We start from the raw sequence: 15,125 nt of genomic DNA on the forward strand, positions 1-15,125 counted from the left end.
AGTGCCGCCGTTGCCAGGCAACCCCCATTGTGACGTCAGCGGGGCCGGCCTTGTGCAGGGTTCGGGGCGCTCCCTGGGTGCTCCGGAGGGGCTCCGCCTGCCGCGGGCTCCCTCCCTCGGCCGATCGGGTCGGGGGGGGTCTAAGCTAATTACGGAAAACCCAACAACCACAAACGTGAAGTGGAGCGGTGCGGAGCCCCCGCTTCCTTTTTAATATTCCCTGTTCAGGGGACTCTGGGCGCTAGACTTGGATGCAGACCGGCGGCTCTTTTTAAGTTGGAGGCAAATCGTGAGCCGCTGAGCCCCCTCCCCTGCGGCTGTTACAATGTCTGGTGCTGGTCCCGGGGAGGTCACGAGGGCTCCTGAGAGATCAGAGGTCGCCAGAGCCTACGAGCGAATCTGCAAACAGCAGTGAAGCGCACCCGGGCTGGGCTTGGCTGCTCCTTTGCTGTAAATAAACACTCGTTGTTGTTGTTGTTGTTTTGTCCTGTGCTAAAGATGCCCTGTTTTAGAATCTTCTTCCTGGGATATTCTGGTTAAGCCTGACCTCCCTCCCCTTCTATAATCGGAAAATGCTCTTCCAGGAGCCGAATAAGTAAAGCGCAGAGCGTGAGGCAAACCTCTGAGTGGGGTTAAGTGACTCTAGGAGTTCACGCACTGTTTAAAATGTGCTGCGAGTAGCAAGGTCGCTGTTACTGTAATAAAGGGCAGCCCAGCTGAATTGGGCTCAAACAAACAAACAAACAAACAAAAACAGCACCAGTCATCGTGTATTTAATGTATTCCTGGAAAGAGATGAGCGTGCTCTGGGTTTATTTTCGTTCGGGATGAGCGAGCGGCGAAGGGAAGGGCTTTCAGCACCCAAGGGGGCGGACAGCGCCCGGGGCCGCCGACTCTCCCGCTGTCTCCCCGAGAAGTCCAGTCCAGCGTCCCAGAACCGGAACCAGAACCATGGAACATTTTGAAGGGAAACAAGCTGCAGAGTTCCAGCTGAGCTCCCGGCATGGCAGTAGCAGCCGGGGCCGGCTTTGCACGGAGGGCTACAAGAGTTTTGCTGGCAGGAACGTGAAATTGCGAAGAAACCGAGATATCTCAGAGATATGTTTAAGGACAGGGCGGTCTTCTGGCTGGCGTTACTGGGAGCTATAGGTCCAAGCAAAACTTTTATAAACGGTAAGGCTCTCTTTTATGTATATACCACTTATCTAAACTGCTAAGTAGTTCACAATAAAACATTCATAATAAAAATACATAAATAGACAAATCACACCAAATCATTAAATAAATAAATAAAAATTCCTTCTTAGCTCCTTCTGCCTAATATATCAATTACCTGAGAACTTGATGCTTGTTTTAGAGTCTTATATTTTGCTGTTAACTTAGGGACCCTGCTTAAGCTAAAGATAATCAATGATTAGCAATTCACAAAAGATGCTTTATTACATCGGGTGTTAATATATCAATTACCTACTAATATTACATTTGAGCTTATTGTTATCTGAGACAACCTGGAAAAAAATTGCATATTGTTGTATGCCTGATTAAACAAATATGTTTTAATCAGCTTTATAAAACTCAAGAGAGAATTTTCTTTCTTTATCTCCAAAGTTAAAGAGTTCCAGATTAAAGGACCCTGAGTCATAAAAAGACACTCACGTGACTCATCTAGCCTTATACATTTAAATGATGGAAGCTCTAAGAGTAATTGAGATGCTGATCAAAGGGATCTTGTAGGCTGATATAATTTTAGATCAGTATTAAAACTAGAGGACAGGAGACCATTAATTCCCTAAAAAACAAACAATAAAACCCTAAATTTGGTTTGCCAAGAGATGGGAAGAATTTAGAATATATTACAATGCTTTTGATGTTACTTGAGGCAAGCCCAAAAATAAGATGTTACAATAATCAAGAGGTGTCATAATTAGATAATGACAGCAGGCCCCCACCAGTGGAACTCGCTCCCCCCAGATCTAAGACTTGAACCCAGTCATCAAGAATTCAAAAAAAGACTGGCTTTTCCAACAAGCCTTCCCAGACTCTTAATTCTACTCAGACAGAAAGACATCCTAAATATGAGGTATCCCCAAATTATGGACACCGCACCAAGTCCTACTATCAGGACCCTGCAACTGTACAACAATCTTTGAGTCCAAAAGTTCATCCCATTTTATTGCATCTATTTGCAGAGCTAATATGTCACTATCTCTACGTTAAATAGTTAAACTGTATATATGATATTTATTTATTACTATGTTAAATTGACATACAGTTATATTGTTCCATCTGTTCTACGGTTCTATGTAAAGCCAGTTATATCGTTCCATCTGTTCTACGGTTCTATGTAAAGCCCCTCTCTCTGTTGGGCAGTTTATCGTTTTATGTAAACCGGAGTGATTTGTAGACCTTACAAGAACTTCGGTATATAAAAATTAAAAATAAATAAATAAATAGTTTTTAGATTATTTACTTCAATGTAGGGGCAAATCCTATGAATCAAGTGTAATTTATAGTATGCATTGCCTACAAGTTGACCTATGTGAGAATGTAGTGATATTGAGGTGTCCATTAGAACACCCACATTACGTTTGTGATTTAATATAGGAACAGCAATTCCATTAATGGAGAAATTGGACTGGATATTTATCTCTGGAATCCTTGCAAGATACAGAATTTCTGTTTTCTTCATATTCAATGTTTATTTATTTAGATTATAATAGACTTGATTCTTTCTAATTCATCCCTTACTGACCCATCAATTTGTAAATAAATTGAATATCATCAAAATATGAGAAAATCAACATTAAGGTTCAAGAATATTTTATAAATGGGGGTTAAATACACATTGAAAAGGAACGTGGATACCGCCAGTCCCTGTGGAATGCCTGTGTTAAGATCAAATAAAGCATTTTTAAATATCACTTTCTGATGACACCCTTTTAAATATGATTACCAATTCCCTAAGCCTGGTTATGAGAAGATCATGATCACCTGTATCAAAGGCCACAGTTAGATCAAGCAGCACCAAAAATATTTTTTTCCACTATCAAAACTCCTGTGGAAAATATCAAAAAGTGAGAGTAATAAGGTTTCTGTGCAATGATCTAAAAAATATTGAAATTGTTTTAAAACAACTTTTTCCAAAATTTTTGATAGAAATGGGAGATAGAATGGGCCAATAATGAAGTAGTTTGTGAATGTATTTTCTGGACCTCTCTGGGATTTCTGAAGACTTTTTTTTTTTTTATTAAACCAGAAACAGAGGGCAACATTAGGGTATAAGGTTATTTGGAGGTATGCAGTGTGACCTTCTAGCACAAAAAAAGGGGGAAAAAAAAGACACAATTAACACTTCCATACAATACATTCCTTTTCCATAACTGCATACAGAATTCTTGGTGCCCAAAAGCACCAAATTTAAGTCTCGGGCCATTTCCAAACTATGAGAAGTGGCTTGTGAGCCTTTTTCACTTTTTCTTGCCCCTATTTTTGAACCAAACTTAAGCATTGCTGAGCAAGCAGGATTTACCATATTTTTGTCCAAATAAAAAAACTGATACCAACTTTGGGATTCTGGTGACTCTGGTAGATACACTATAACCTTCAGTTAAATCCCAAGCTTGCTATTGAAGGATAATACATGTTTTGGGCATTCTTTAGAAGAATATCTCATTTTAGATCCGTACTACCTGAGATGCCTTTCAGAGGGAATCGCCTGCCATCAAAAAGCTATTTGTCAACTGGACATAATGACAAATTCCTTCTATTGTCAGTGTTTGCCTGGATATACTGGTGATGGAATTAATTACTGCCAAGGTAAGTAGCTTTGTTAGTATTTGTGTTATAAATGCTGCTGATTTATTCTCCAGTAAACTACTGAATTTGACAATTCTATAAACCTATAGCACTGGTGTCAACTCTAACCCCTTAAGGATCTGGATTTTGGATTTAATAGCTCACCTTTCCAAACCTGAGCTGAAGGCAACTTACATTCAGGTACCATCAGTAGTCCCCTGCCCTTGAGGGCTTACAATCTAAGGGGGTCGTTTTCAAAGGCTTATCGCATGTGAAAAGACCCTATTCGCATGCAATAGCATGCTGGGGGCGGAGTCGGGGTGGCGAGGAGGTGGACTCGGCGGTGTCTTCGCTGGCGGCGATAAGGTTAGAAACGTTATCGTCGCTAGTAGCGCACCCAAAAGCGCCACCTTTCACGGCGGCGCTATTGGGTGCGAAAGCCGGCAGCGAAACCACCGCGGTGGTGCGAAGGCTGCAGGCTTTCGCAGGCCGCACCCCCCCGTTTTCGCTGGATTCACCATTCTGCGATGAATGATGAATCCAGGCCTAAGTTGGCACTTGAGGCACTGAGGGATGAAGTGAGTGGCCGGTGGTCAAAGGGAGCTTTGGTGGTAATAGTTGGCTTCTCTAGTTCCATTGCTCTAATCACTAGGCTGCTCTTCCACTCCCAGAAGCCAGTTCTGGGGGTAGAACTGACCACTGATCTGTAACCAGCCAGCTTTTAAGAGTCACTCACTGGACATAACCACCCTTTGCAGCAGAGCTCCACTTGGGCTTTCAGTGTGGCTGATGAAAAACACACGGGGGAAAACTGCAACACTCTGTGGTCCTTGCAGATCACAGTATTCAGAGGCCTAATAAAATCTTGGCTATTTTGTAAAACTTGCAACTGTTGACTGGCCTGGTATATTTTATTGCTTTTCTCAAAATTTAATTTATTTTTACAATTTTTATGTACTTGTTAGTTTTACATTTGCACAATATGCAATTGTGATATAGATTCTGTCTTAATCCATTCCTATGATTCCATTGGTGTTTTATTTATTGGGATAAATTATGTTTAGGGTTACTATTGATTATTTATTGGCTATTGTTGTGCTTGCTCTAGCAGGCTTTGGGCATCTATGTGAAAAGCTTTGTAAGAAATGTAAGTGTCGTGTCACGACATGTCTTTGTTTAGTGAGTTCTTTCTTGTAGACAACCTTTTATTTCTAAAGTAGCCTGAGCTTTGAGCCCCTGCCTCTCTGCTAATAAATTCAGTAATATAAAAAAAAACCAAATTCATGTTGTAGCACAGATTGCAACACCATCATATTAGGACTGCAAAGTGCTAGGAGTATGACATCCAGATCTTAAATGTATTACATTATATCAACGTTGTATTCATGATGTGTATCATAGTGCTTTATTTATTAACTGTGCTCAGTTACTGTAAGATGGTACGAAGATTAAGCGTTTTCTCTCTGGCTCTTTTTTTTTTTTTTTTTTTCTTTCAAGAGCCTAGGGTAAAAGTTACAGTTTTCAATGAATCTGCTTGTACGGCTGGCACCAGAAAGCAGGTCTGTCTTCTAAAGAAGATGCCAGGGGAAAATACCACCTTGAGGGTGTCGGTCAAGGGGAGCTACAAACATGATCAGATTAAATGGTACAAGTTCTATTCTTCTGAAGGACCCCATTTCCACAGGTAAGATGCAGAGAGTAAAAAGACAGTGCCCAAGCACTAGTTTGTGCTATGGCTGGCCACTACAATTGATTGGACGTGTGTTCCCTCTCATTTAAATCAATGGTTCTTTCTGATACCGAGTACTTTGCAAGACAAGGAGCCATTCTAAAATGCTCTCTGAAGTAGTGATTCTCAACCCAGTCCTCGGGACGCACCTAGCCAGACAGGTTTGCAGGCCTTCAACAATGAATATGCCTGAGATAGATTTGTATGCAATGGAAGCAGTGCACAAAATCGGTCTCATGCATATTCATTGTAGATATCCTGAAAATCTGACTGGCTAGGTGCGTCCCGAGGACTGGGTTGTTAACCCCTGCTCTGAAGTACTAATGTGTCTTCTTTGGTTCCTACTAAAGCCACTGAAGGAGCCCCCAATTCTCTGGAGGCAATCTAAAAGAAGCAGATTCAAAATAATCAGATCCCGGTGGCTATGGTGAACCTGACACATCCATCCACTGTTTTCCAGCTTGCACTTAGGATAATCACTTTGCTGATCTTTAATATCTCAATATTCTATCTATTCTAATGTTTTCGCTGAACCCTTCTTTGAATATCTTTTCCTATGACACTATTTACTAGAACATGGGTGTGAAATGCAGGAAACCTCTTAGTACAATGGCTCCCAATGCCATTCCTCAAGGGCCACCAACAGATCTGGATTTCAGAGGAAACACAATGCGGAAATGAACCCAGTTCTTGGGGTCAAGCGTATGCAGCCATATCTCTAAGATATTCATTGTCAATGTTCCCTAGAAGAGTCCCAGACTCAAGACCCTCAGCCTTAGAGCCTGTGTCCCAGACTCAATACAACTTCCACAACACACTGTCCTTGGAGATTTCCAGCAGTGGTTTATTGCATGCCATGATCTCAAGGAAGCCCTGCCACTCTCCTCCACATTTCGATATTTCCTACCTCTACTGCCCCGTCAGCCACCTCAGTAGCTCATTCTTGTTAAAATCTCTTCCTCTTTCTTTGTAGTTATCGCCAACGGCTGTTTCCTCCTTTTGATCTGCTTCCCCAGATGGAGCTGATGGAAGATCATCTAGCCCTGCAGCTTCACTATATCAATGAAGATGATTTTTACCCAAATAAGTTCTGGGTAGAGGTGGAATCCTACGAATTACCCCATAAGTTGGTAAAAATAGAACCCTATGATCTTACAGGGTTTGACATGTTAAATCCCTCCCAATTAAGATATTTCTTTGTACTGGAAAGAATGCCCATAGGTAAGCAACAAAAAGACTACAGCCTTTAACATTAGAAACCCTGATCACCTTCATTTGCAGTAAAGGAAGGGTAAGTGGTGTACAATCTTTATATTGCATTTGAAGTTGAGTTATTTTGGAAGGGGCCTATGTACAAAGCACTTTCCCATAGATATAATATGGAAAAAATACTCTTTAGTACAACAGGTTCTAAACGTGTTAAGTTTCTCTTACTTATCTTGATGAACGCAAGGCTCTTCCTTTTCAATTTTAATTTTTTAACATTTTTTTCCCTGGGAATTCATCAGTATTTATTGCATCAGCAACCAAAGATGGTAGAAATTTGATGTAAAAAATGCCACATCATTTTTCTGGGAAAGTAACAGGAATTATTTTGCTTCTCCTGTGCCAACGGGTTATGCTGGAGGGCAGGATGGCGGAGGTATGCGCAAAGGAGAAAAAGGAAATGATACCTGGGAATTTACTGGAGTGTATGGGTAGAAAACTTAGTGCTTGGGATGGGAGTCCAAGCCAGTCAAGAATTCTGCTGGACCAAATCAAAATGTTGCATATGGAGGATCTGCAGAATTAGAGGTTTATTTACTAACCTGCAACATGGGATAATGCGCCTTATTGCACGTTAGTCGTGAACAGGCCCCATGGGAGGTGTAGTAAATAACACATATTAATGTGCATTACCACACATTGTACGTTAGTAAACAGACCCCTTAGTGTGAAAAATCAGTAAACGTTTCTTTAATGCCTGGAATGTTTTGGTTTTTTTTTTTGAGGGAGAGGGGAAATCAGTTTCAATTGAAAATGAAGGATCCTACGTATATATCACAAGGCTTTCTTCTTGGTCATGATATCAGCAAATCCTGGAAGAGACGGCCTGATATCTACTGTTTAAGCACTCAGACATGAAGGTGTGCGTGTGCCGTGGGAAGGATCACGCTGTGGCACCACCTACCCAGAACACTGTTAAATTGCTGCAACTTCGCTTTGCATAATTACAATATGTTCCCCCTACTGAATAGGAAAGGGAAGTAACTAGATCATTATCTGCTATCTGCCAGGAGCATGAGAGAGCAAGAATGTATCTGGGTGTAGTAATTCCCTCAAAGGTTATAATCTCATAAATAATGCTCCAAAGCTGAATAGCTGACCACATTTGGGACTGAAATCCCTAATATTCTCATGGAACAGAGAGCCACCAGTGTTCCTGAGTGACAGGACAGCAATCAGACCCTACACTTATTCAGTGCATGGGCTTGACGGTTAGGATGGCAGTCAGTGCCAGTGCTTGGCTGTGGCTTAATTAAGCATTGAAATGCTTGTCCCTAGACCAGCTAGTTTCCTGTCTGAAGGCTGATCGTGCTCATGATTATTCCCTTTCCGTTTTGCTGTAGAAATTGGTGAGTTCTTGGAAGGTGATACCGTCGTCATTGAGCTGCCTCGCTACCTCAACATCTCCCCCTCCAGCTTCATACGATGGATCAAGGAGCCTTCAAATCTGACTCTGTCTGGGACAAAGTCTTCAGCGATCGCCAACAGAACTCAAGTGCTTAAAATCAAAGGAGTAATGTATGATTGTAATCTCAATCCTCCCTGTCAACTGATGCACCTCTCCTACCTAGTGCCTTGCCAACATGGCTGCTTTCCCACGGCCATTGGTTTTACAAACATAACCTGGAGTTCTACGTTTATTGGTGAATATTCTCCACTAAACCCTGCTGATGCATTTGCCTAGGAGTTCCATCTCTCATAGGACAGCTTATAGCATTAAGCCCCTAGACACTGGTGTCCGGTCAGCTCACACTCCTATTTTATTTCCAGTAATGCGCCCAGTAAGAATCTCTCGGGAACCAATGTATATTCTGTTCACCAGGAAGAGAAAAGAATCCCAGCTTTCCAATGTTCTGTGTTTCTCACTGGATGGGCTGTTACTTTAAAATTATATGAAAACATCACCACTATTTGCTTTCTTGTTCTTTGTCCTTTTCCATGTGAAGTGATACAAAACACTAACAAAATATAATTTACAACTTCTATATCCTTTTAGTGTGAGCTAAACAGTTTCAGCATGCGCTATTCACAACGTTTTTGTGATGTGCGCTCACTGCAAAATCATAGCACACACTAAAAAAACAACCCAAAAAACTACGTAAATAGAAATTGAAATAAAAATGTTTTTTTTATTGCATATGCCCATTTTCCTAGCTGCATTGGTTCTGAAAATCTGGAGTCTCAGTGGGCTATGATATCTTTCAAAAGACAGCAAGAAAGAAGTCACAGCGGATGAGCTTTCAAGGCATCGTAGGCCTCCTCTTCCAATGTCATCTTTGACGACCTGAAACCTGTAAACACTGTTAGGGTCTATTAGTTTGTTTTCCAGGATTTAACACTGAAAGGGTTAAGGAATATTTATGAACCAAAAAAAAAAGAAAAAAAACCTGTACTGGACCAACCCAAGGCGGTGTCTGGAAGCAGATATTAAAGTGGATTCTCCCCGTTCTGGGCGCCTGCAGTTCTGAGCAGGTAAAAGCATCAGTAATAGGCGGGCACACCCAGAAGCAGAGGTCCCGTTAATGCCAGTGGGGCGGCCCTTGCACCTGCTTTTCAGGTGTTCCTGGTCCATACATCACACTTCCTTACTTTTTAAAACAATGGGAGCCTACATTTCTCTTAAGATAAATGGAAAAGAGATATTTGATGTTCCTTTTCTAGTAACAGAAGCTTTTCCCCCAGTTAATGCATCGTGTTTGGAATATTTCAGGCACAAGGATTTCGGCTACATCCGAGCAATTGTGTACGGTTACATCTCAGGAGTCCCAGTCAAAGTCATGGTGGCACAGCAGCTCTTCCTCTTGAAAAAAGGTATTAATTCACTTATGTAATGAATTAACTTATTCATTCCTAGTACCAGTTTTGTGCCTCTTGCTATACCTATGTACAGTATAAAAATAACCAACTATAATATTATTGCCGTGGGATTATATTACTATCTCGTGGTTGTGGCTCCCTTTGATCTTTTGTCTCATGGTTTATTGCTACACTGCTGCAGGGCTGGCCAACTCTGATCCCTTGTGAGCCATAGGCAGGCTTTGGTTTCAGAAGATCCACAATTAATATGCACGAGATAGATTTGCATACAGTGGAGGCAATGCATGCAGATCTGTCTCATGAATATATTCAATGTGGCTCCTGGAAACCAAATCTGTTTGTGACTCTTGAGGTTCAGAGTTGGCCGCCCCCTTGCACTACTGTCTGTTACCTTTTGTTATACAGTAGTGATGTCACAGTTTTGATCCTATTATCCATCTTTTAACCAAATGACATCCTGGCTTATTGTACCTGACAGGCGCATTTCTTGCATTCTTCTGGTTTCAGATTTAAGTAAAGTGTGCCAGGGGACCCGGAGTGAAGATAACTGCAAATGTAACCCTGGGTTTGAGGGGAACGGGATTCACTGTGTTGGTAGGTATAGACTCCAGTTATCCAGTTGCAGTGCTTAGCAAACACATTCCCTTAAGAGCACAAACAAAGAGGGAGGCTTTGCTGAATGAGGCCCATGGTGGTCCAATCAACCAAAAATACCAAGAACGAAGGATAGCAGAGGCGCCATTTTTCATGCAAAAAATTCCCGTGAGTGGCAATTTTTTGTGGAGTTTCCTAAGAGACAGTGAGAACGTTCCTTACAAAAAAGCCAAGTTTAATCTCCTTAAGAAATCTTGTGCATTATTTGTTAAGCTAATTCTGACAAAGCAAACTGTCCTTATATCTACCTCGTTCATTCTAAAATGGAGGCATTGTAATAGGGCGGATCATCACTCTGCCCCCCAGTGAATTGATCCCTCGGATTCTCAGAGCCCCCACAGTCTCCCTACCGTTCTGGTTGGGGTCTCCATCATTATTTCGTGCCTCCTGCATTTCTCAGTAGTTGTGAAACTGAACTGCAGCTTTCCTTCCTATTGCTTTAACCCTTTCTCTCTGGGTGTGCAATTGTTTCTGGCCCACTGGGGTGTTTCTTTCCCCCTGCTTTTAAGAAGTCACATAAATGCAGAGCAGGCACGCCATGGAGTACTCAGTCCGCAGAAGGCAGCTCAAAACAGGGGTGCTTTAAGGAGAGGAGGAAGGGAAGGGGGTGCATGGAAGCGAGCTAATACACTTACGTTTACAACTTGGTCTCTCCCGGCTCTTCTCCAAGACAAAGATGAGTGTGTGGAAGGAATGCCGCTGGTGTGTTTGCCCCAGGCGACATGTATCAACACGTACGGCTCCTATATTTGCCAGTGTCCTGAGGGATTTGAAGGAGACGGCTTATACAGCTGCATAGGTACGTATGGTGATGGAGAAAAACATTTAACCCAGTTCTGGGGTCCCTTCAGGTGGGATGAGGAGCAGCACCTGCTCAAGTTCTAATACTCCTGAACTGAAATGAAGCTTTCTCTTTGAAAACTGAAGTCAAGTCTGCAGTTAAAAAGTACCCACAGCCTTGCACGTCTGCCCTCGTACACCATGGGGGTCGTTTTCCAAGACATTTATATGCATAAAACCCTTCTTTGTGGTCTTATGGGCAAGAGATGTCACGTGCACACAGACACGCACGTTGTTTCCAAGCCTCGCATAAAACTGTAAGAAAAGAAAAATACACACAAAAATAACCCCTGGAAAATGTATGCACTGTTTCCTGGTAATGCACATAATGAGCTCACAAGTGCAGGAACTCTGTATGATGATTTATGAGTTCATGGATATGGTATAACAGATATAAAGAGCTTGTGCTATTAAACAGGAAATACTTGGCTTGTAATCTTGGTAGCCAGCTACTATTCTTTGTGACTGGTTGCTTTAGTATCAGGTAAAATGTCAAATGTCATTCTGCTCCTTAAGAACGTTGTAGGCATACATTTGACTAAAATTCAGATTACTGATTTGGAAATACTCTATTTGGACTATACAAATCTGTATGTAGCAGAGGTGTAAAGGTCTTCTCCTGTCCTCTGCCTGTCCAAGAAATAAGCTTTTATGAAACTCATTTTGCAGTAGTTTTCATTGGACGTTAGCTTGTTCTATTCTCTTTTATTGTGTTTTAGACATAGATGAGTGTGCAACAGAGGCCTCTCACTGTAATCCCAAAGCCATTTGTGTGAATACTCTTGGGTCCTACATATGTGTCTGCCAGAGTGGGTTTATAGAGCGTGGGAACCACTGTAAAGGTAGGGTGTGAAAAACGCCTCAGCTTTCCGTTCAGCTTTCTGGCAGGTGCTCATGAAAGTAAGCGGGGTGCTCATATGTCCTTCCTGTGCCAGAGAGAAGCACGTGGACGCCATGGTCCCCTTGGTCGATCTGCACTGTCTCATGTGTGCGCCAGAACCAGATGCGCATCCGTCTGTGCACCCATCCAGAGAGCGGGATGCGGTGCGAAGGTCCTTCTGCCCAACTCAAGCCTTGCCCAGTGAAGAATTCATGCCCCGGTGAGTTTGAGCCAAGCGGTTCCGTGCCATGCAGGCTGGGCCGAGGCGGCTTCAGTTTCCCTTCACCCTTTCCTCCCATTGTGTCTATGGACCTGCAGTTCAGTTTCTCTGCGAAAGACAGGACCACAAGTCTATAAAAGCGATGGGACCGAACCAGGACCGGACTCAGCGTTAGTCTGGCCTCTGGAATGACTCAAAACAACAACCATTGCATTAAGATTTAGTAAGTCAGCCTAAAGATTTCAGCCGCCTTTGCTAATTCAGTACTTCAGATTTCACAGTTTTGATACTCCAACAGATGCATTCAGTTTCCTTCACCTACAGTAGAAGGACAACGTGCCTGCAGGTGCAGCTCCATGTGCTTAGCACTAGATCAGAGAAGAAGCAGTTTATGTAAACATGTTCAGCACCCTGTACCCACCCAGAGTAATACTACCTGCTTCTGTTTGCCAGTGGACGGGGCATGGTCAGAATGGTCCCCGTGGTCTATCTGCTCCTACACGTGTTCAGGATTGAGGAAAAGAATTCGGCATTGTAATAGCCCTGCCCCGTCAGACGGTGGTCTTCCTTGCCCTGGGACTGAATGAAGAGGTTACCATGTGCAATGGTGTCACATGCCCAGGTACTCCTCTTACCTTTACAATCACCCAATTATATAAAATAACTCTTAAGGACTGATGCCATGGCTCAGGCCATAGTGCTGTACATTACAGTATGGGCAATCAAGGTCTGGAGCACCCCAGGGTCAGTGCACCATGGAGGGAGGGTGATCCAGCCTGGGGAGAGGGGGGAGGTGGGCTGCTGCGGCCACCATGCTGGACCTTGCTGGCCAAAAGGTGGCGCCAAGCCTGTTGCCTCAGAGGAGGTGTTCTTTCAGGCCCAGGGCCAGTGACATCTCTCTAGTCTAGAGCCAAAGTGTCATGGTGGAGATGGGAGAGATAAGACAAAAATATAACACCTTCCCCCAATACATATTCTGTCTTTATGAGAGGAATGAGACATTGATACAAAAATACAGATCTGCAGTATCCACTTTCTTCCTGTTACTGAGAGGAAATGTACAATATCTGTGGTACACAATTAAATCCCCCTTGCCAGATGTTCAGTATCTAATTAGTAACCTGTTTTGCTTATATGGTGAGAGTGCTAAGAGCCACTAACATATACCAGGCAGCACAGTGAACAGAAGAAAAGAAGGCAGGAGACTCAGTGATGGGAAAGAAGCTTTGCACCTGATGTCTATCTTCCTCTGTTTGTGTCAGTGGACAGCCTGTGGTCCCCGTGGACAGCCTGGACCCCCTGTCCTCTCTCCTGTGGGCTGGCGATGGTGAGCCGTTTCCGACGCTGCATCAGCCCCAGCCCTGGGCACAGCGGGAAGAACTGTGTTGGATCTGCCTATGAGGAGGGCTCCTGTGGCTTCCCGGTAAGTTGCCGCAAGGTAGAAAGAGCACAAAATAAAGATCATTGTGAATGTCCCGAAAACCAGGCCTGGTTGTGGCTCACAAGGACCGGAGTTGGCCACCCCTGCTCTATAAGGAGACCAGGGCTATGAGCCTCAACTTCCCCCCTTGCACAGGGAAGGGAGTTAAGAGGTTCTACCACCGATGAGATCTAAGAGCTGATAGCGGCCGATCTGGCCCCAGTGACCTCCACCAACCTTGACTACCTTTCATGCCTTATTTTGCCTTCATTCGTAGGAGGAATTTTGCAAATATTTGAGCCAGCCTTAGGGATAGTTTGCATCAGGCAAACAGATTCGCTAAGAAGGCAATGGGTGAGGCGGAGCAGAACTGCTGACCATGGGATGTCGGAGCGGTGAATAAGGAATGGGAGAATCCCTCATCTGGGCTCCATAAAGTGTTCCGACCCTTGTTAATCGGGACAAAGTTCCAGACAAAAGCTCTGGCTACTTCTGGAGGACTATTTTGGAGATAATGAGGCTCAGTTAAAAAAATAATATAAACTGCTGAATCAAAAAAAAAATTATAATTTTGCTCTACAACAAAATGTTAATGCATCAGGTTTGATTGGAGGCACATAACCTGCCCTATGCTTAAGGTCATCTGCATAAAAACCTACTTGCGTATTCTGTTCTATGCACATTTTATGCAAATATCTTGAAAACTGTAGGAAAAGTAGGATTCAAACTTTGTATCTCTTTTACATGTATACTACTATAAAAAGTATGAACACAAAGAAACTTAGTCTCTGCCTTGTCTTATCATGCACATTTTCCCTTTTAGGCTGGTTGATCAATGATATTTCCATATATTGATGTTCTTTTCCTGTGCTTTTTATTGAACTGTTCTACTCAAGCGCAATTAACATTCAGTTCCTCAGAACCGGGACGTGCCGTTTCCAGTTGTGCTGCAGCATCTGCAACCGGGATCAGAGAAAACGAACAGCGCTACTGGTGCTAGCGAGGGCCGAGTACCAGTAACTTACTGGTCCCGGAGAAGGCTGCGGGCCCTTACAGTAACCCTTAGCCCACGGTATCCCAGCTATGGGGACCACCTAGGGGGCTGCCCCCTCGCCCCCCAGCAACTGATAATAAAGCAGGCTAAGCCAGTCCCAGTGCATGCACGGCCTGACAGAACTGCCACGTGCACGAGGGCAAAAACCCAGGGCAGGGGCAGCCTGCTCAGTGCCCCCGCGGGAGAGATGGCTCGGGAAAGCTTCCAGGCGCGGTCGCAGCTTTGGATAATTCCAAGAGGAGGGATCTTCCTTTCCAGTTTTCATTTTAGTGTTCCCCGCCCTTTAGCAGAGTTTATTATAGCGAGGGAGGGGGGGGGGGATATAACTCTTTTATTTGCACTGATTTTTCCCTCGTTTTGTTCGTTATAATAAACACGTGAGAGATCCCCAGGAAGAAATAAAACCTGAAGCGGGAGGTCATGGCCGCCCCCCACCACTCTCTACTCGCG

General features: G+C 43.4%; 1 protein-coding gene across 7 annotated transcripts; it reads left to right on the forward strand.

The window, feature by feature from the left end:
• Positions 1-55: 55 nt before the first annotated feature.
• Positions 56-14,764, forward strand: LOC115076979 (adhesion G protein-coupled receptor E1-like). 7 transcript variants are annotated; one of them, XM_029579051.1, is made up of 10 exons: positions 56-1,173; positions 3,679-3,816; positions 5,293-5,479; positions 9,501-9,601; positions 10,115-10,201; positions 10,932-11,060; positions 11,821-11,943; positions 12,037-12,201; positions 13,464-13,624; positions 13,899-14,505. In XM_029579051.1, exons 1-10 carry the CDS (start codon positions 1,101-1,103, stop codon positions 13,929-13,931), a joined length of 1,197 nt encoding a protein of 398 aa, XP_029434911.1. In that variant the 5' UTR covers positions 56-1,100; the 3' UTR covers positions 13,932-14,505. The 7 variants fall into 7 exon arrangements, with proteins under 7 accessions (XP_029434911.1, XP_029434912.1, XP_029434918.1 ...); XM_029579052.1 differs by lacking the exons at positions 56-1,173; positions 3,679-3,816; positions 13,899-14,505 and adding exons at positions 8,134-8,308; positions 14,534-14,764 and having other exon boundaries at positions 5,295-5,479; XM_029579058.1 differs by lacking the exons at positions 56-1,173; positions 3,679-3,816; positions 13,899-14,505 and adding an exon at positions 14,534-14,764 and having other exon boundaries at positions 5,338-8,303; positions 8,945-9,601.
• Positions 14,765-15,125: the final 361 nt, after the last annotated feature.

The sequence above is a fragment of the Rhinatrema bivittatum genome, chromosome 15 (assembly GCF_901001135.1).
Source record: "Rhinatrema bivittatum chromosome 15, aRhiBiv1.1, whole genome shotgun sequence".
NCBI lineage: Eukaryota > Metazoa > Chordata > Amphibia > Gymnophiona > Rhinatrematidae > Rhinatrema > Rhinatrema bivittatum.

Bases quoted from the DNA above. Each gene is read 5' to 3' on its own strand.
- LOC115076979 (XM_029579051.1), top strand. From the start codon at position 1,101: ATGTTTAAGGACAGGGCGGTCTTCTGGCTGGCGTTACTGGGAGCTATA. The intron at 5,480-9,500 runs GTAAGATGCAGA...GGAATATTTCAG, and splicing joins GAAGGACCCCATTTCCACAG to GCACAAGGATTTCGGCTACA. The intron at 11,944-12,036 runs GTAGGGTGTGAA...TTCCTGTGCCAG, and splicing joins GCGTGGGAACCACTGTAAAG to AGAGAAGCACGTGGACGCCA.